General features: G+C 39.2%; 1 protein-coding gene across 1 annotated transcript in view; it reads left to right on the forward strand.

Moving 5' to 3' along the window:
- The window catches only part of FNDC3B (fibronectin type III domain containing 3B), a 296455-nt gene that overhangs the window by 106153 nt on the left and 168575 nt on the right, over positions 1 to 21727 (forward strand). Inside the window, exon 3 of the mRNA XM_008055647.1 lies at positions 15189 to 15265. Within this exon, the coding sequence (XP_008053838.1) occupies positions 15189 to 15265 (77 nt within the window). The remainder of the gene's footprint in view (positions 1 to 15188; positions 15266 to 21727) is intronic.

Consider the following 21727-nt stretch of genomic DNA (forward strand, 5'->3'; position numbering starts at 1 on the left):
GAGCTCAGCATGTCGAGGCTGTGGTGGCCGGCCAGGCAATGGAGTGAGACTCCAACTCAAAAAAAAGAAAAAAAAAAAGGAAATGAAGCCTTGACGCCTTCTCTGATGCCTTTGTTTTAATTTTGCTGTTGATATTTGCAGGGGCTTTAACTTGTAAAATAGCACGTCTGTTCTCATTATTAATGAGTTTAATTATATCATACTTCGAAGCTTTTTTTTTTTTTAGTTGGAGTCTCACTCTGTCGCCCAGACTGGGGTGCAGTGGCTGCTCCCGGCCACCACAGCCTCGACCTGCTGGGCTCTGGCGATCCTTCCACCTCAGTTTCTGAGTAGCTGGAATTACAGGCATGCGCTACCATGCCCGGCTGATATTTTGACTTATTGTAGAGATGAGGTCTCGCTGCCCAGGCAGGTCTTGAACCTGCGGGCTTAGGCAACCACTCACCTCAGCCTCCCAAAGGCGTTGGATTACAGGCTGAGCCACCAAGCCCGGCTTCTTCGAAGCTTTGATGTTCACAGGTTTAAGTGTAAATAAGCATGTCTGTGAATTATCTGCCACTCCAAACCTGACATTAAAGCTAAAACCAGAGAAAGACCACATCTTAGTATTGATTTAAATGTGTCTAACTGACAAGGTGATACTGAATGGTCTTCCTTAGGATTATGTTCCTGTTTTGGGTAAGCTGATAAAGTTATAACTTGAAGAGCAGAGTCCTGAGGCCCTGGGAGATCCAGCTTCAGTGTCAGGCTGGGTGTATGAATCCACTGTTAGTTTTTTGTTTTTCTAAAGGTAACTTCTTGGACCTTTTCTCTTGAGACTTCTGCCTAATTCATGAATGGTTTCTGTGACTGAACTAGCCCCTCACCAAGTGCTTGTGCCGCTTGAGTTGTCTGGGCTGTGTGCCTCTCTTTGTGCCAGGGTGCATAGAAGCCTCAGGTCACAGGCAGGACATGGGGCTGTTCCCCCCCAACCCCAGGGCTCTGTGCACCTGTGCATTACTCATGCTGCATGCCATTCTCCCCATAATTAAGAACAGAAATGCTGTTCTCTTCAGTGCCATTGTGTCCTTGGTAGCTTGCACAAGGTCTGGAAGCTACACTGGGTTCAACAAAGGTTTGCGGAACTGAACAAAGCAACAACTGAGAGCTCTTAAAACTGAAACTGAAGGTTGTGTTCCAGGCATCTCTCCTGGTACCTGATGTCTTTGACAGTCTTGGAGCTTGTGTTCTTGTAATTCTGAATTTAAACCAAGTTCTTTTTAAAAGATCTTAAGTCAGCTTGCTTCTTGTGAATGGATCCACCAGCTCTCCTCACCATTCACTACTGGTCGCTGAATTTTGAATAGGCCCCCTGCTCCCCAGGATAATAGTCGTTGTCCAGTTCCAGTGCTGTTTGCCTCTAATGAAACAATGACTGCTGCTTTATTTAGTAGTTTGTTGTTTATTTGTTGTAAAATCCTCTGTGACTTTTAATTTTTTACCGCATCTTGCATAATGCATGTTCATTGAATTGAGTTTAATCAAATATTAACCAACAGAAGTGTAGCATTATGTATTTCCACAGTAATTATGTAGAGCTTTGTTGTTGTTGTTGTTGTTTGAGTCGGAGTCTCACTCTGTACCCAAGCTGGAGTGCGTGCCTGCAGCCTCGACCTGCTCAGAACAGGCGATCCTTCCTCCTCAGCCTTCCAAGTAGCTGGAACTACAAGCACAAGCCACCATGCCTAGCTAGTTTTTTTAAAATGATTTATTGTAGCGACAAGGTCTCACCAAGTTGCCCAGGCTGGTCTCGAACCCCCGAGCTCAGGCAATCTTCTTGCCCCAGTCTCCCAAAGTGCCGGGATTACAGGCTTGAGTCATCGCGCCCGGCTGGAGTTTTTGTTTAAACAGTTAAGCCATAACAACTCTATAAAGAGGATAATTGGATAGATAACTCAATTTTATTGAAATTGAAGGAAAATTGGGATTCAAGAAGTTTAAGTCTTATGTGAGAATTATAAGCCCTGGTCTTCTTACCCCTGATACCCTTAAAACAGCTTAGTAGCAAAACAAATTCCAAGAGGAATGTTTGAAAGAAAAGACTTGCATTTCAAATTGGCAAGGCAGATTTGTTAACTAATGCAGGGCTTTTTCTTGTGATTTGAAATGGCTGAGAAGGTGATGGTGACTCACTGTTTATGAATTCTATCAGCAACTCAGTTTTGGTTCTTGATAGTGGTTTACTTTAGGAAAATTTCAGCAGGAAGTTTTAGTCATTGAGCAATTTGTTGTTTTGGTCACTTGCTACTTTTAAGGACAATGACTGGACCAGACTGGAAATTCTTGAAATAAAGCCAGTGCCAGAGAGTTGTAGAGGATTGACTTTCAGAAAAAAAGGGCTGGTCCTTTGATTTAGTGCTGGCTCCGGATGTTCAGAATGTTATGCACCCAGCTTTCTAAGCTTTCCTAGAAATTGGGGAAATACAGCAGGTAATTTGGGGAGACGGAGAGGGCTGGGGTTAGGGAAGGGGAAGTAAACACATAAAGAGCAAATAACTTGCTCATTTAAGAAACTATGTGATTCATTTGGCCTCTGTGGTAAGTGATTACACTATCTCTTTGTTCATATAGTAGTTTTCTTCTGGTGGCACTTATTAAACTTATTAAAACAGTATTTGTTAAGACGCTGTGCAAGGTACTTTATAGGCATCACATCTCTCAGTCTTCAAAACAACCCTTGAAAAGTAGGAATTTCATTCATTTTTGTAGGTGAGTGAAGTGTTGATCAGAGGGCCTTTAAGTAACTCGCCCAAGGCCTCGCTAGAAAGCGGTAGAGTCCAGATGCAAACCAAGGCTCCCTAGCACCAAGGCCTTTGTTCTTTGTAGTATCCCAGACCCTGCTCTTCCTAGCCTATTTCCTGTCTGGCAGGAGGCCTTTGGAAAGAAATTGCTACAGGTTGGAGTGACCTTTTTGCCCACGTCATTTTACTGGAGCCCGAAGAATGTTCCATCAGTACCTAGCTTTTGTGTGAAAAGAACGCTAGAAAGAAATGAGTTTGCCAGCAGCAATTTAAGGAACAACAAACCTTACTTACAGAAGAAAGTAAAATAGGAAATAATATTGGGCTAAAAGGGAGGAGAACTGAGTTCTAGTCCCTATTGTTTCATCACCTGCCGGCTATTTCTTGGGGTGGTCAGGTAGCTTCTGGGTGTGTTTCTCTATCTGTAAAACCTCGAGACCACTACTGAATCCTCAAGACCTTTTAATCCCTTCTGTGATTACTAACATCTCCATGGACTAATAATCTTGTCAAGTCTTGTGAAGTTTAGACAGTGCCTAAATACCTCCTTGTTTTTATTTATGTGTCTATATCCCATAATTGGACCATCACTTGCTTGTGGATAGAGAATTCATCTGCTGGTCTTTACATAGCACAGTATCTACAAACAGCATCCTTTCAAATATGGATGTATTATACTCAATACTCCGAATATGGATGTATTATACTCTGAGTAACAACTAATTGCTACTCAGCTGCTTTTTCGGTAGCTTATTGGCAACCCCAGCTTTACTGTCTTATCTTTCCTTGGCCATGTGCTTAATATTTTTTTTTTTTTTAAGCGAAATGACCTATACCATAAAATCAGCTTTTAGTTCACGGGCATTTAGTACATTCACACATTCACAGTGATATACAACCACTACCTCTTATCTCACCAGAAGGCTGTACCCCCGGAGCAATTGCTCCTCAGTCCTACAGACACCCAATTCAACACCTCTGCTCAATCCTTTGACAACTACCAGTCTAAGTTCTCTCTGTAGATGTGTATATTCTAAATATTTCATATAAATGGAATCACACAGTATGGGTGACCTTTAGAGTCTGCTGCTTTTGCTTAACATGGCGTTTTTCCCACACCTTTGGGAGGCTGAGGTGAGTGGATTACCTGAGCCCACGGGTTCGAGACCTGCCTGGGCAGCGAGACCTCATCTCTACAATCAATCAAAAAATCAGCCGGGTGTCGTAGCGCGCGCCTGTAATTCCGGCTACTCGGAAGGCTGAGGCGGAAGGATCGCCGGAGCCCAGCAGGTCGAGGCTGCGGTGGCCGGGAGTGGCCACTTCACTCCAGTCTGGGCGACAGAGTGAGACTCCAACTCAAAAAAAAAAAAAATGGCGTTTTTGAACTTCATCCCCGTTGTAGGATATATTAGTACTTTGTTCCTTTTTATGACTAGGTAATACTCCATTGTTTGTGTATATCGTGTTTCATCTATTCCTCTCCTGATGGACATTTCAGCTGCTTCCATCTTTGGCTATTATGAATAGTGCTGCTATGAATATGCCTGTATATGTGTTTGAGAACCTGCTTTCAGTTCTTTTGGATATATAATTAGGTGTGGAACTGGTGGGTCATAAGGTAATTCTGTGTTTAACTTTTTGAGGAAAAACCGGACTGTTTTCCACAGTTTCCATTTTACATTCCTACCAGAAAAATACAAGGTTCTCATTTCTTAACAACCTTGCCAATACTTGTTATTTTCTCTGAGTGTGTTTTAATGGCCATTCTGTTGGGTGTGAAGTGATACCTCATTGTGGTTTTGATTTGCATTTTCTCTATGACTAATAATGTTGAACATCTCTCTCTCTCTGTGTGTTTATGTGTGTGTGTGTGTGTATGTTGGCTATTTGCCTATCTTCTTTGGAGAAATGTCTGTTCAAGTCCTTTGCTCATTTTTAAATTGGGTTGTTTTTCTGTTGAGTTGTAAGAGTTCTTTATATATTTGAGATACAAGCCCATATCACATATATGATTTGTAAGCATTTTTGCCATTTTGTAGGCTGCCTTTTCACTTTCTTAGTAATGTCTTCTGATGCACAGAAGTCTTTATTTTTAATGAAGTCCAATTAATCTTTCCTTTGTTGCTCATACTTTTGGTATCATATCTTCATGAAGATTTATCTGTTTCTTCTAAGTTGTATTGTTTAAGCTTTTATAATTAGTTATATGATACATTTTGAGTTAATTTTTGTATATGATGTGAGATAGGGGTCCAAGTTCATTCTTTCTGCCTGTTTGGGGGGGGTCCCTGGAATTTTGATAAAGATTATATTGTGTACGATTGCCATGTTGATAATAAGTCTTTCATTCTGTGACTTTATTTAGGTCCTTTTTAGTTCTGTTTATTTAGGTATTTAAATTACTTTCAGCTCTGTCTTGTAGTTTCAGTGTACAAGTCATTTACTCTGTTGGCTAGATTTATTCCTAGGCATTTTATTCTTTTTGATGCTATTGTGATCGGAATTGTTTTCTTAATTTTCTGATTGTTCATTGCTGGTGTATAGAAACACAATGGACTTTTCTGTGTTGATATTATAGACAAGCAACTCTATTAAATTCCATTATTAATTAGCTCTAGTAATTTTTTTGTGGAATCTAGGATTTTCTATATGTTGTGCCATGCCATTATTTTAGTAAATAATAGTTTTACTTCTTTTGATTTGTATGCCTCTCTTTTACTTGCCTAATATTTCTGGTTAGAACTTCCAGGACAATGTTGAATAGCAGTGGTGAAAGCCGGCGTCTTTATCTTCTTCCTGATGTTAGGGGAAAACCTCTAGTCTTTCATGCAGTATGATATTAGCTGTGGGTTCTTTCAGTCTTTTTTTTTTTTTTTTGAGGTGGAGTCTCACTCTGTCGCCCAGACTGGAGTGCAGTGGCCGCTCCCGGCCACCGCAGCCTCAACCTGCTGGGCTCCGGCGATCCTTCTGCCTCAGCCTTCCGAGTAGCCAGAACTACAGGCATGCGCTACCACGCCCAGCTGATTTTTTTTTTGATTGATTGTAGAGATGAGGTCTCGCTGCCCAGGCGGGTCTCGAACCCACGGGCTCAGGCGATCCACTCACCTCAGCCTCCCAAAGGTGTGGGATTACAGGCTGAGCCACCGAGCCCGGCTCCTTTCAGTCTTTTAAAACACTAAGTCACAGGTTATCAGAGTGTGGTTCCTAGAAAGTAGCATCTACACCATCTGGGAACTTGCTTGAAATTCTAGTTTTTGGGCCTTACTACAAACCCTCTGCTTCTCACACTGTCGGAAGTAGGTCCTAGCGATCTGTATTTTAAGAAACCCTATTGGTGATTCTGATGTGCAATAAAGTTGAAGAATCACTACAAAGCATTCAGGCGATTTTGAGGGTCAGAGTCTGTGCTTTATTTTCTTTGTATTCCTTTTAGCTCCCTTGTAGATGAATCAGTATTGAATTTTTAAAAAATGGCAAGGCTAACCAAAGTGTCTACATACTCTTTTAGCTTGTGTGTTTTGTGCCACCATGAATGATTGGAGACTCATTATTAGACATATATGAAATTCATCAGAAGATCTCACATTCTGTATTCAATCTTAGACTCATGACAAACAGTGTGTTTTTTTAATTTAGACCATTTGTTTTGGTAATTAACCGTACCATATTATCTGCTTACCTACTAGTTTATGGCTTTATCCTTATGGTTACTTCTGCCAGCAAGAAATTTCTCTTCTTCAGCTATTTAGAGAGACTCGATTTTCACTTTTACAGGATATATTGGGTTTTATCACATCATTATTTCACCTTTGATTATTTTCTTATTCATTTTCTTTTCTTGTGCTAACAGGAGTTGTATTAGCTAACTCATCACTTGATATTGTCCTTCACGACACATGCTGCACTGTAGCCCATTTCCACTGCATATTGTCAACAGGGGCAATATTTGCTATTACAGGAGGTTTGGTTCCCTGATTCCCCCCATTTTCAGGCTACACACTTTACTCAACCTGAGCTAAAATTCATTTTGCAATTACATTTGTAGGAGTTAGCCTGACGTTTTTTCCTCAACATTTTCTTGGATTGTCAGGAATACCTCAACAATATTCTGATTATTGGCATATATACTATATGAAGCACTCACTCATCCAGAGGCTCATTTATTTCACTTACAGCAGTAATACAATTAGTCTTCATAACCTGGGAAGCCTTTCCTGAAAACAAGGAGTTCTAACAGTTGAACTCTCAGCTGTGAACCTTGAGTGACTCCATGACTCCCTCCACCCTCTCACACATTTGGAGAACCTACCTATGTAAAAGCATAAACAAAAAAGGAAGGAATCAAGCCCCATTAAACTGGCTTCAAGCCAATTCCATGTTCATTATGACTTTCTTAATTATTAAGATATTAGCAAAGACATTCCATAACTTTGTCAAAGTTAATTCATAGGGTAAAACCCTGCAGTCTTTATGACATCTATTTCAGTTAGGATTTCAAGATACCACCTCACCTATTATAGAAGAGCTTCTATTTGTTCATGCTCACACTCTAACAACTGTTTTTTCTAATTAGCGTATTAGTTCTTTATGTTATTTCCCTTGTATTAACAACTAAGTTAACACACACACGCACTGTAAATACCCAAGAAGTAGAAACAGTATAAACTGCTCTACCAGCCATTATTTTATCTTAATTGACCTTCCATCTCTACTCATCTTATATATAATAGATGAAATTAACATCCTCTCCCTAACTGTTAAAACCAGAGGACACAAATGATACTGAAGCTATGAATACACAGACTAGAAAGACTTTAACTTTGATTCATATATAATTCCTACAGTAGACCTTAAACAAGGAGAGCTCCGATTAGAAGTTGATAACTAAGTAGTATTACCTATGGAAATACCAATTCACTTATTTATTTCATCAGAAAATTTTCTTCACTCATGAACTATTCCATCATTAAGCTTAAAAACACACAATTCCAGGACACCATAAGCAACCTTAACATCAAAACAACCAGGCTTTTATTATGGACAGTGTTCAGAAATCTGTGGCTCCGATCATAGTTTTATACTTATTGTCCTTGAACTACTCCCACTAAAATATTTCAAAAATTGACCAGCATTTGTGATATCAGCACCATTACAGCCTATTTGAAGAAGCTGATATTTAAGTTAATAAGGAAAGAATGTGATCTATTGTTGCTAAGGGCTGTTGTTGAAAAATAGCCATTTGGACACAAGTACAGTTTAAAGACAAGCAGATTTATAAAAGTTCTATTTATTCAAGACTTAATTACCTCTGGTGAATGTTCAGCTTCTAAAAATATCATTTAAAGTATCTAAAATCATGGTATACTTAATTTGTTTAAGCTGGTCTTTTTCTAAGGCTTGTAGAAATGATGATTTATACCCTGGATTCCCCCTACTTTCAGATTTTTAAACTTCTTTTGTGCATTCACTCCAATCAGTTTAGTTCTGTCTGATCCTGGCATGGGCAAATGTTCTGAAGATGACATCAGCATAAGGGTTCTAGATGTGTGAGCCCTATGGGATCCCTGGCAGTGGGGAAGCAGCTAGGGATGGGGAGAACGGCCTTGCTTCCTTGGTGGAGGAGCTGCAGGCTTATTCCATGAGCCTGTGCAGTCCTAAAATGCAGTGTTGCTGGGCTTTCATTGAGTCTCTCTGATGTATGAATGAAGTCATAGAATCATGGATTAATTACAGCTGATTGAGTAATCAAGCTGCTTTCTAACGTTTCTGGTTCAAGGTTGTCTATAAATAAATGAAAGGTCAATTCATTAACAAATGCTAGGACATTTAAGATGTTAGATTTTTGTATTTGCATATTTTGTTTAAATTTTTTAATGATTATAAACCAATCTTAGATCTGGTTTGTTTCTCATATCTTGCTTGCTTATTGAAAATAAAGAATTTGCTGGGCTTGGTGGCTCAGCCTGTAATCCCAGCGCTTTGGGAGGCCGAGGTGAGTGGATTGCCTGAGCCCGCGGGTTCGAGACCCACACCGGGCAACTTGGCGAGACCTCATCTATACAATAAATCAAAAAATTAGCTGGGTGTGGTAGCGTGTGCCTGTAGTTCCAGCTACTCGGAAGGCTGAGGTGGAAGGATTGCCAGAGCCCAGCAGGTTGAGGCTGTGGTGACCAGGAGCGTGCCACTGCCCTCCAACCTGGGCGACAGAGTGAGACTTCAACTCAAAAAATAAAAAAAAAGAATTTTTGACTGTTGAAGTTGCATCTTAAAACTGGAAACTGATCAAATTTCCAAGTCATGTTTTTCATGGAATTTCTTGGTTCTTAGCAAACGTTTTAGTTTTGTTTGTAGAAATTGTGCATGTGACATTTCGATCTGTGGTCTCTAGCTGAGCTTTGTTAGTTTCTGCAAACAAAACAAAACCTTACAGTATTTTGTAGGTGTATTGTTTGTATACTTTTGTTTTCAAATTATTTCATAAATGCATACATATATCTGCAGAGAGCAACTGTATGTAACCACTGTGTTTAATTAAGGGGGTTTCCAGATAACTTAATATATTTTTTTTAATTTCAAAAAGTTTAATGATTTTCTAGTATTAGTGAAGGAGAAAGTAGGTTTGAGATTATGTGCATTTTTAATTTTATTTAGTTTTCCCATTTTATTTTTAAAATGTTTGGGTACAATTCAGGGTTAGGTACATACGCGCCCCCTCCTCCCCCCCATCCCACTACTGCCAATCCCTTTCTTATAGTATTATGATAAATGTTCAGGGTCCACTTACGAGTGAGTACATGTGGTACTCAGATCTTTGTTTCTGTGATAAATCACTGAGTATTATAGGCTCCAATTCCATCCAGGTTATGGCAAAGTTCATAATTTTGTTTTTCTTTATGCTGCATAATATTCCATCATGTAAATGTACCACATTTTCTTTATCCAGTCCAGTTTTGATGGGCAGCACAGTTGGTTCCATGTTTGTGCTGTTGTGAATGATGCTGCAGTAAACATGCGTGTGTGGGTATCTTTTTTAATAGAGTGATTTGAGTTCCTCTGGGTATATTCCCAGAAGGAGGATTGCTGGGTTGTATGGAAGCTAGATTTTTAGATCTTTTAGAAATTGCCACACTGTTATCCACAGAGGTTGTACTAGTTTGCATTCCCACCAACTGTGTAGAAGTGTTCCCTTTTCCCCACATCCTCTTCAACATCTGTTTTTTTTTTTAATTGGAGTGTCACTTAGTCACCCAGGCTGGAGTGCAGTGGCACACTCTTGGCCACCCCAGCATCAACCTGCTGGGCTCAGGTGATCTTTCCACCTCAGCCTTCCAGGTAGCCAGAACTCCTTGGAAGGCTGAGGTGCATGCTACCACGCCCGGCTAATATTTTGATTTATTGTAGGGATGAGGTCTCATGGTGTTGCCCAGGCTGGTCTCCAACCCTGAGGGGCTCAGGCAAGCCCCTCAGCTCATCCTTCCAAAGTGCTGGGATTACAGGCTTGAGCCACCATGCCGGGACATCTTTTGAGTTATTGATGATGGCCGTCCTGACTAGAGTTAACTGGTATCTCAGTGTGATTTTAAATTGGCATTTCTTTGATGATTAATGAGGCTGAGCATTTTTTCATGTATCTATTAGCTGCTTGTGTGTCTTCTTCTGAGAAGTGTCTATTCATATCTTTTGCCCATTTTTTATTAGGGTTGTTAGTTTTTTTTCCTTTCGGTATGTTTGAGTTCATTGTAGATCCTAGATGTTAGGAATTGTCAGATATACAGTTGGCAGATATTTTTTTCCCATTCTGTGGGCTGTCTCCCCACTCTCTTGATGGTTTCTTTTGCTTTGCAGAAGCTTTTCAGGTTGATGAGTTCCCACTTGTCTATCCTATCATTTATGGCATTCACTTTTAGAGAATTGATCAGGAATTGGCTACCTATTTCAATTTTTTTTCTTTTTTTTTGAGTTGGAGTCTCACTCTGTCACTCAGATGGGAGTGCAGTGGCCGCTCCTGGCCAGTGCAGCCTCAACCTGCTGGGCTCCGGCGATCCTTCTGCCTCAGCCTTCCAAGTAGCTGGAACTACAGGTGTGCACTACCACACCAGGCTAATTTTTGATTTATTGTAGAGATGAGGTCTCGCCAAGTTGTCCAGGCGGGTCTCGAACCTGCGGACTCAGGCAATCCACTCACCTCGGCCTCCCAAAGTCCAATTTCTTTAAGGGTGTTTCCTACATGTTCCTCTAGGATTCTTACAGTTTGAGGTTTTACATTTAGGTTTTGATCCATTTGGAGTTGATTTTTGTGTATGGTGATAGGTACAGGTCTTGTTTCAGTTTTCTGCATGTGGTCAGCTAGTTTTCACAGCACCATTTACTGAGTAGGTTTTCCTCTCCCCATTGGTTGTGGGAGGAGGCTTTGTCAAAGATGAGTTGGTTGAGATGTTGAAGGTTTTCTTCCAGAGTCTCTATCTTGTTCCATTGGTCTGTATACCTGTTCTTGTACCAATACTGGCCTGTTTTGATTATTGTAGCTTTATAGTAGAGTTTGAAGTCTGGAAGTATGATATCTCTTGCTTTGTTTCTTTTGCTAAGGATTTTTTTGACTATTTGTAGTCTTTTATATTTCCATATGAATCTCTGTATTGTGATTTCCTATTCAGTAAATCGTGCTGTGAAAACTGACTGACCACATGCAGAATAATGTTGGTAGTTTAATGGGTATTGTGTTAAATCTGTAGATTGCCTTTGGTAGGATGGACATCTTAACAATGTTAATTCTTTCAGTCCATGAGCATGGAATATTTTTCCATTTGTTTGTGCCTTCTTGGATTTCTTTGAACAGTGTTTTGTAGTTTTCATTGTGAAGGTCTTTTACTTATTTGGTTAGGAAATTGCCAAGGTCTTTCCTTTTTTTTTTTTTTTTTTTTTTGTCGCTATCGTGAATGGAATTGTGCTTTTTATTTGGGCTTTGGTTTTCCATTCTATGCCTTTTCAGTGGTGCATTTAGTCCATTCACTTTCAGGCTGATTATTGAGATGTGAGAATTTATTCCTGTCTGGACTCTAATAGACTTTGTTGTTGTTTGTTGGTTTTCTTTTAATTTAGGGGTTGATTTATGTGTGTGTTTTCAACTTTGCAGTCATGATGCATGCTTTATTGGTTCTTTGTTTTCTTGCATTCTTGGGAGGAATGTGGTTGTTCTATTTTTCTCTTTTCTGTGCTTATTGCCTTCTTGAGCATCTCTTGTAGAACTGGTTTGGAGGCAGCATACACTCTTAGGGATTGAATGTCTCGGAAAGATTTTAATTCTCCATCACTAATGAAACTTAGTTTAGCTGGGTAGGAGATTCTTGGTGGGAATTGTTTATCTTTGAGTATTTTGAAGATTGGACTCCAATCTCTTCTAGTCTGTAGTGTTTCTAAATAAGTCTGCTGCTATTCTAATTGGTTTTCTCCGGTAGTTAGTCTGACCTTTTTGTCTTGCTGCCTTTAAGAATTTTTCTTTCATACCTACTTTTTACAAGCAAATTACTATGTGCCTGGGAGTTGGTCTTCTTATTTGATGCCCTGCAGCGGTTCTCTGTGTCTCTTGTGTTAGGATTGTCGTAACTCTGAAGAGATATGGGAAGTTTTCTTGGATGACCTCTTGGAATGTTTGTTCCAGGCTGCTCTCATTCTCCTTATCTGCTTCAGGGATACCTATCAGTTTTAAGTTTGGTCTCAATATAATTGTACATCTCCTGAAGCCTTTGTCCTGTCTTTTTAAGCTCCCTTTCTATGTTTTTTTATAGGTTTGTTAGTTCCAGATTTTAGCCTTCAAGTATGTGCTTTTAAAAAAAATTAGTACTTAAAATTTAATTGTAACCAGTAAGACAAGAAAAAACAACCAAAAGTTATCAACAAAATTATAAAAATCATTGTAAAGAATACTGATTGGTAACATTTTGAAGAATGATTATCATGCCATGAATTACTCTAACTACTTTTGCATGTGTTACTGAATTTAATCTTTGAACTTGGCCATATGAAGTAGCATTTCTTATTCTCCTTTATAACTGTTGAGAAGTTAAGCTCAGTGAAGCCACGTGAATTGTTTAGGGTCGCACAGCCAGTACGAATAGCAAGCTGGAATATAAAAGCAAGTAGACATCATGTTCCTAACACTTACTGCATAGAACTAAGCACAGTGACTTTTGGATTTCACAGATCATGCTTAGGATGGTGTTAAAATCATGTGCATGTTTTCTTTTTGAGTGAGTGAAATCAAATAAAAGATATTAAAGGAAATACTCAACTGTCTTGTCGGAGATGGCAAAAATGCTGACGCCATTGAGAAAAATGGATTTGGAAACCAGTGTCTCTAGTGATTGGTGTACATAGTAGTTTAACTTGTACATAAAAATAAAATTGGGTCCTGCAAAGATCCATTTTTATGCCGTTCTCTTCTTTTGCTTCAAATTTCGCCTGAGCATTATCATGTGAAAGACTGCTGTGGCTATGTAGGGGTACAGAGATGATCTGAAAGTTTGGCGAAGAGATATATTATCCAGGAAGTTTCAGTGGACTCTTGGTATTTGGAATAAATGAGCATTGCTCATCCTTTCTGCCCTGCTGCTGTTTTTCCCTCCATTTCACAAACCCGTTCATGTACACAGCAGTGTCCCTGTCCCTCTTCCCCCACTGCATCCTCTCCTGTGAAGATGTCAGAACACTAGTTGTACTGTGAAGTGAAAGGTGCATTGTACTTACATGTAAGTGCAGCACTGGGTGACAGGATCTGTCTTTTTTTGCCAAGTAAGTGTTGTATTTCTCTTGGATTTTGTTCCAGCCCAGCAATTTTCATTGCCGGCAGCACAACACACTTCAGGAGAAAGCAAATAAACAAGGCAAGGTGCTTGGACCCAGGAAGTCACATCTCAGACCAGAAACCCAGAGCTTTGGATTGACATTTGAGAGCTACTAGGGAGCCTGTCCTCAGGCAGAAACTAGAGAGCATGAGGTGCTTGCACTTCTGGAGGAGCCATTTAATCTCAGAGTCTTTGGAAGAATGTCAAAGGTTGATTTAGATGTTGACAATCAGTTTCTTTGTAATTAAATATTAACTCAAAACTATGTCTTAGGTCCCTGAGTGTTAACCTTGTCATTCTTTGTTTGACATGTAATTACCATTGATTATTTATTTTTAGTTTATGTATTTTATTAACTTAAACACAATTACTTGTCTTCTGATTGGTTGAAGTAATACACCAGGCAACATTTGTCACAATGATGTCAAAGTGACAGGGCATAAAAACTCCATCACATTCATCAGAAGGGCACTCCAGATAAAGGTGACTTCTTTTGCCATTCACATCCATCTTAGTGTATGTTAACACATGCCATTTAGCGTCTTTTCTCTTAGGTTTATTCTTCTTAAGAGTGGTATAAGACTGCTTCTTCCTTTCCGTAGCACCTCCACGAAGTCTCAACACACAATGAAGAGCAGATGCCTTTTGAATGTTGTGGTAACATTATGATCCTCTTGCAGTTACCTGCCAGCAAAGATCAGTCTTGACTGATCAGGAGTAATTTCTTCCTTATCTTGGATCTTGGCCTTTTCATTTTCTGTTGTATCTGAGGGTTCAGCATTGAGGGTGATGATTTTCCCGTAAGGGGTTTTATGAAAATTTACATTTGGTGGCAGTAGGTTTCACCACTGATACTAGTTCAGATAAATGAGTTTAATATTTTGAAACTAATCTCTTAGTTTCAATTTAGTGCTTTACTTTGAAGTAATTCAGGAAAATTTGCATGAGTATTCCTCATAGTTCCTTATTATAAAATATGCTCTATTTTCCCCCTGCATTGTAAGATACAGATCAAATTCAGTTGGTTTGGAGTCTTTTAAAGATTTCTTGTATTTCAACTTAATGGCATGTTACAGTTATTTATTGAAAATAATAATCTAACTGAAAATTATAAACCTAAAGTCTATAGGAGTTTTTAAAACCAGAACAGATAAACTCATCTCGTACTTGATTTGTTTCAACATTTATTAATAATACATTCTTTAAAGGCAAAAAAGAAAGAAAGAAACTTTTTGCTCTACTATGTTAGACTACTCTTAACTAAGCAATCTTAGCTTATGGCACTTGAGACTTTGGGAATCATTAGATATTTTTAAAGATGCTTATAGTTTTTGGTTTTCTGTTTATTTGTTTTTTGTTCTTCTTAATTTGAGTTGTGTAGCTGGAAAATTCCTTTTCATTCATGGTTTTTCAGGTCCAGCTTTAAGGTAGTATATGTAAACCAATTATTGATGATAGTCAGAGTTACTAATTATTTTCAGTTTTGATAGTACATCAGAAATACTGATTATTTTGAATGATGTGTGTGTTTCTTCAGCAATTAACATCTTGCGCATATCTCTCTTAGGACCTGCTGAAGTTCCCATGGTGTCACCCAACGGATCCATTCCTCCCATCCATGTGCCTCCAGGCTATATCTCACAGGTAACCCACTGGGTGGACTTCTGCACTCACTAGGGACACTGTCCCAACAGAAAACATCTCGAGGCTTCAACAGGCTTATTCCAGGAGTTACTTTAGTTACAGTCATGCTAGGTTTGCCATCATTTTGATGGTACCACATAGCACTTCCTGTGTCTTGCTGCTTGAGGTACCAGAGAGTGGGAGAAAAGGAAAGAAGAGGGCTACTAGTCTGTCCTCTGCCAGGTTCGATTTTATACTAGATCATAATGATGTGATTCCTGCACGGAGTCTCCTGCTTTAGACATTTCCTTCCATCTGTACTATAGTTTTCTGGGGGGAAAATGTGTAGACTTAGTTAATATATGAAAGGCGACGTTGTTCACATAAGTAGGGTCTGCCCTCTGTTATAGGAGTCCCATCCCTCCATAATGTGGCACAACCTGGAATTGGAGAATTGCTATGTATGACATGAGAACTTGACCGTTTGTGCTTAATTTCCCTGATCTTTGGTTTTCTCTTAAGTAAAATGATGGTAATAGAGATGTATTAGAAGAGTAAAAATGCTTTAAAGAGTACAGTTATATTCCTATACCTGAATAAGGCATAAAAGATTATATTTCTGTACTTATACCTGAATAAAGTATAAAATCTTTTAAAGAATAAAGTTATACTCTATACCTGGATAAGACATACAATGTTTGGGGCACCTTGAGTGTAGTGGATGTCTTATATACTGTTGTTTTTGTACTAGCCTCAGTACAATGTGCATGTCTCCCTTTCTTCCCCCTACATAACTGTCTTTCCAAATACTTAATTACCAAATGTTTTTATTTCTGCCTTTTTAAAAAGACTGATTATAAAAGCATTATATACTTATTTGAAAAAAAATTAGGAATCCCCCTTCCCCAAGAAAACCAGAAGTCTGTAAAAGAAACTGTTGACTTGATGCATAAATTTGTAACATTTTTCAAGTGCCCATGGAATGCAAATGTCGCGTGATGGTGGACTGGTCACACACTTCATCACGTTTGCCAATTCTTCAGTTGATTGAAATGGATCGTCTTGGACTAAAGTGTTTAAATGGTCTTCATCAAGTCCCGACGGTCTTCCTGAATATGGAGAATCTCTCAGGTCAAAGTGACCTTCTTCAAAATGGCAGAAACACTTTCTTGCCGTGCTTTCCCCAATGGCATTCTCTTCCTACACAGCACAAATGTTTAGAGCGGCCTCTACTGCCTTTACTCCTGTTAAGTTAAACTCAAACAGAAGAATATGTCGGAAGTGTTCATTTTTTTTCACTTGACATTCTATCTTCTTTAGCCCACAGATAGCACTAACTTTCTTCAAATCTACAAAATTGCAAGGTATAACAAACGCAACATCGTCACTCAAAATGACAAATATTAAACTCCCAACGCTGCAGTGTTGCCATGCAAAAAAGAAATGCTATGAACTTATGCGTCAACCTAATATTTCTAATTAAACTACCCAGAGATGATACTTACTATGCTAACATTTTTTTTGGATTCTGTCCTTCCAGGTTTTTTAAAAATTCTTTTCTGTCTCTCTGCCTCTGCTTTTAAACTGATTTAAAAATCTGAAATTTTCAGTTTTTAATGATTTTGCTAGGGTGAAAAATTTGGCAGCTACATAGGAAAATTGCTGAAGCACAGGCAGGAATCCAAGAAGATTTATCTGTCTCTGATGTCAAAACTTACCCATTTCTTCACTGTGTAAGGCATATTGTAGCCACCGTAATTTCATTCTTTCTATCCCTACTTTTATGGAGCCAATGTGACATCTTTTTTTCTTTTTTTTTCTGTTGGCAAGTTTTCCCACTGCTGTAAATAAATGACTTGTTTTACACAAGTCTTTGTAAATGGGAATCACTGGAGGGAGAAAAGGGTGCAGAACAGGTTCTTCTGGCAGGCATTCAAGGTGATGGGTCATATTCACATCACCAGTCAATTAACAGAAAGGACAAGGGATGCAGAAATTCCATTATTTCACCTGCTCATTTATATTGGGGAAGTATTTCCTTCTATTGAACAGAGTGCAGTTCTTACCATGGTGATGGCAAAAACAACACTTCCTTTTATGCTAGAGGTTCAATTAAGGAATACCAGCTAAAAATCGAACATTCTAATCATTCTAATGGAGAGACGCTACATTGGGCTTTTTCTTGCTAGTGATGTTACTGTGATTATGTTAACTCCAAAGTATCTATTTGACGTTCTAGGACAAATGAAGAATTTCTGACCTGGATATATTTCTCATTCTGAAACACTTCTGTAGAAAATCTAAGTAGAGCGGGTAAAAGCAGATCTGTCTATTCACTTTCATAACCCTGACGATGGAAACATAGTAACTCTCTTCCCAGTTGACAGTTACAGAAGAATTTGCTAGAAGATACTAGAAGAATAGTAGAAATGGAATAATTTGGATTCCAAATTGAAAAAAAAGAAAGAAGCAGTCTGTGAGACGTGTATAACTCCATTTCATTTGGACTCCTTGACTAGACAACAGGCTCAAAGTTAAATGACCTTCATTGCTAGTATTATATATGTGTGTGTATGTGTCTCTGTGTGTGTGTGTGTGTGTCTGTGTGTGTGTCTGTGTGTATATGTGCGCGTGTGCATGCTGCAGTCTTACTCTGTCACCCAGGCTGAAGTGCAGTGGCATGCTCAGGTCCTTCCGCCTCAGTCCTCCAAGTAGCTGGAACCACAGGTGTATCCTACCACGCCTGGTTTATTTTTTGATTTATTGTAGAGACGAAGTTTCACCAAGTTGCCCAGGCTGGTCTCGAACACCTGAGCTCAGGCAATCCTTTCATCTCAGCTTCCCAAAGTGCTGGGATTGCAGGCTTAATCCCAGGGATTACAGGCCCAGCCCCTGTATTATATTTTTAATGGTATATTACAGTAAGGTATCTGAGACGAACAGATTGTTCATATGGAGAAATTTGAATTGAGAAGCCAGTGGGATGTGTCTGCAACATCACCTTTAAGGCTGACAGCATGCACGAGGAGGGTAGAACCAAGTATAAAATCTTAGGAGATGTATCATCACCAAGAGATGTAAGGAGCAAAATACGTTGTTGTCATGCAGTTGTGGGAAGAATGAATCATAAAATTAAAAAAATTTTTAAAGCAGAATTTATTGAGAGGACAGAAAAGCTCCCACAGTGGGAGGGGGCCTGAGGGGGTTGCCCCATTAAAAAATTTTTTTTAAATCTCCCTTCAGGCTGGACATATGGGAGAAATGCTCAGTACGAGTCTGTCCCCATGCTAGTGAGTTCTATATCTTATTCCCACTGTTGTCTTCCTTAAATGCACATGGCTTTCTTGTTCAGATCTAGAGTTGGGTGTCTGTTGCCTATAAGTTCTGTCGTGTGGTGTGTAAGACCGTTAATATTCGACTCTGCTCACCTTTCAAGGGGCACCTTTACCTACTGCCCATACTGTCACATGTTAAACTTCTGTTCCCTGCATGTACTGAGCCTTTTTTCAATGATACACTGTGTGCTCATTGTTTCCCACTGTCTGGAATTGTCTAGTGCCTTCTTTGTGTGAGAGTTCAAACCTTCTTCCTGGTCAAATGCCCCTCCTCAGTGTGACCCTTTTACAAGCTCCAGCACAGAAAATAGTGGTTGTGTTCCTTCAGCATCTTTGGCACTTTGTCCCCTTCTCTGTTATGGAATATACTGTGTTTCATAATCATCCCCAGGAACTCCTATTGCTTCATAAGGAGTGTATCTCAACATTTAGAACACTGCCTGGCACATAGGAGGTACTTGATAAATGTTTTTAAATGTAAATCGTTTCCCAAGCTTAAGTGAAGTCTAGGAGAGATTCACATATATGCTTCAAAGATTTAGGGGTTCAAGTTGAGTAATATAATACCTGATAGCTGAAAAATAACAAGATCAGATTAATCTATACCTGCAAGGAATGGAATGCTTTGGATGTGTATTTAGAAGAGAGAGGAGTGCCAAGATTGCTCAGTGGAGGAAAGAATCGTCTTCAAAATGGTGCTGGGATAACTGGATGTCCGCATACAAAAAGAATGAAGTTGAAGACCCACCTTACATTATGTATGAACAATAAACTGAGATAGAGTATAAAAATATGTGCAATAACTAAAACTGTGAAACTCTAGGGATAAAAATTCATAACCTTATCTTAGGCAATGGTCTATTAGATGTGATACCAAAAGCATGAGCAACAAACAAAAAAAAATAAATTTGACTTCATCCATATGAAAAATATTTGTGCCTCAAAGGACACCGTTAAAAAGTGAAAAGAGAAGTCACAAAACGGGAGGAAACAGATACAAATTATGTATCTCAGAAGGGACTTGTATCTGGAATATAGAAAGAACTCTTGCAACTCAAGAAGAAAAAAGAGAAATGACCCAGTTTAAGAATGGCCAAAGGATCTGAATAGACTTTTCTCCGAAGAAGATATACAAATGGCCAGTTATCACATGAAAAAGATGTTCAGTACCATCAGCCATCAGAGAAATGCTGATCAAGACCACAGTGCAGTACGCTTCATGCACACTAGGGTGGCTGTGATCAGATAATAAAAAGTGTCGGCAAGAATGTGGAAAAACAAGAGCAATCATATACTCTGGTAATGTAAAGTGGTACAGTTTGCTTTGGAAAACAGTCTGGCAGTTCCTGAAATGAACATAGAGTTACCATGTGACCCAGAGATTAAACTTCTGGGCATATACCCAAGAGGAATGAAAACATATGACCACACAGAAACTTGTACATGAATGTTCATAGTCACATTATAATAGCCCCAATTTAGAGACAACCCAAATTTCCATCAAATTATGAGTGGCTAAATGTAATATGACATTTCCATGCAATGAAATTTTATTCACCCTTTGAAAAGAACGAATTACTGATGTGGAAGAACCTTGAAAACAATATGCTAAGTGAAAGAAACTAGAAGCAAGAGCTACATGTTGTGTCCAGCCACTGAAATACAATGTCCACAATAGGGAAATCCACAGAGACTGAAATAGGTTAAAGTTTGCCAGGGGGTAGGGGAGGGAGTAATGGAGAGCGACTAATTGCTCATGAGGATGGGGTTTGCTTTGGGGTGGTGATAATGTTCTGGAAGTATTCACCTAACTCTGTAAATATACTAAAAACTTTTAAATCAGACACCTTAAAAGGACAGATTTTATGTTGTATAAATTATTTCTCAGCAAAGTTATTACAGAAGAGGGTGGGGGCAGACCTTGACTTCTTCCAGTTATGAATTGACAAGCATCCACTTTGGACCTTTTGGTGGTCACGATGGTGGTCGTAACTACTGTGTATGCTGTGCACTGTGCTCTGTGGTTTATCTTTGACTTTAGTTTTTACCATTGTAAATTTACATATGAGGAAGCTGAGGCCCCAACTAGAGCTGGGATTGTAACCAGGCATTTGGGATTATACAGACCCCTCTGGCGCTATGATGCCACCTTGGTGTGCTTGGACGAATGCAGTATGAGTGTTGGCAAGGTGTGTGTTGTGCCCACCTATGCAGCTCCAGTTAATACTCCAGCTACTTGTGTATGGCGTGGTCTGTTATTGTAAGAAAATTGGAGAGGGAGGCAAGTGAACAATTAAATGTGTTACAGTCATGACTCTAAACCACATGAATAGAGACATTCTTGATTAGAGCAGATTTGTTGCATACGTAAGTAGCTGAAAATAAAGATAAATGGATAAAATGGGTCAAACAAATTTAATAAAATGCAAACATAAGTAAGAGCAGGCAATCATATAGTAAGACACACTCCTGGAGTTTAGTAGGCAGCGTGGAGATACAGTCAACAGCACAGTCTGTGTTTCCTTAGGTTGAGAAGCGCTGGATCGGTGGAAGCTACAGATATTGTAGACTTAGGGTGGGAGGACGGTGAGATCATTTCAACTCACTGGTCTCCGATAATGTAGGTCTTTACGTGTGTGTGTGTGTGTGTGTGTGTGTGTGTGTGTGTGTGTGTGTGTGTGTGTCTTTATTTTTTGGTGAGTTGGGAGGTGGAGGACCTTTTCAACTAGAGAGAAAATACAGGCTAAGTGTTTTTTCAACTATAAGAAGTGGCATTAGGTGAGAGGGAATTTAATCTTATCACAGTCATCATCATCCTTTCTATTATGTGAAGGTATTTGTGAGTGTGATTAGAGTTGAAATGGAAAGGAGACAGGGCAGATCGTCCAGCTAGGGAACATGGACGTTATTGGAGAGACCTTCCTTCAAATTCTACAGTGGCTGCTTTCTATGGCACTTTTATGAATTCTTTCACCACATATGCAAATGCCTACTTGCTGTGGTAGAGGGAAGAATTAAGAGAAATACCATGTGAGGTGTGGGCATTCAATAAATGGCAGCTATTGCAGTGAAATAGACAGCAATTCCAGTGGAAGCTAGACAGAGCCTGCCTTTCTAAACACATTGAAATTACGTGGTGCGAAGCACT

Source organism: Carlito syrichta, unplaced genomic scaffold, assembly GCF_000164805.1.
Source record: "Carlito syrichta isolate Samal-C Ts95f unplaced genomic scaffold, Tarsius_syrichta-2.0.1 Scaffold301908, whole genome shotgun sequence".
Classification (NCBI taxonomy): Eukaryota; Metazoa; Chordata; class Mammalia; order Primates; family Tarsiidae; genus Carlito; species Carlito syrichta.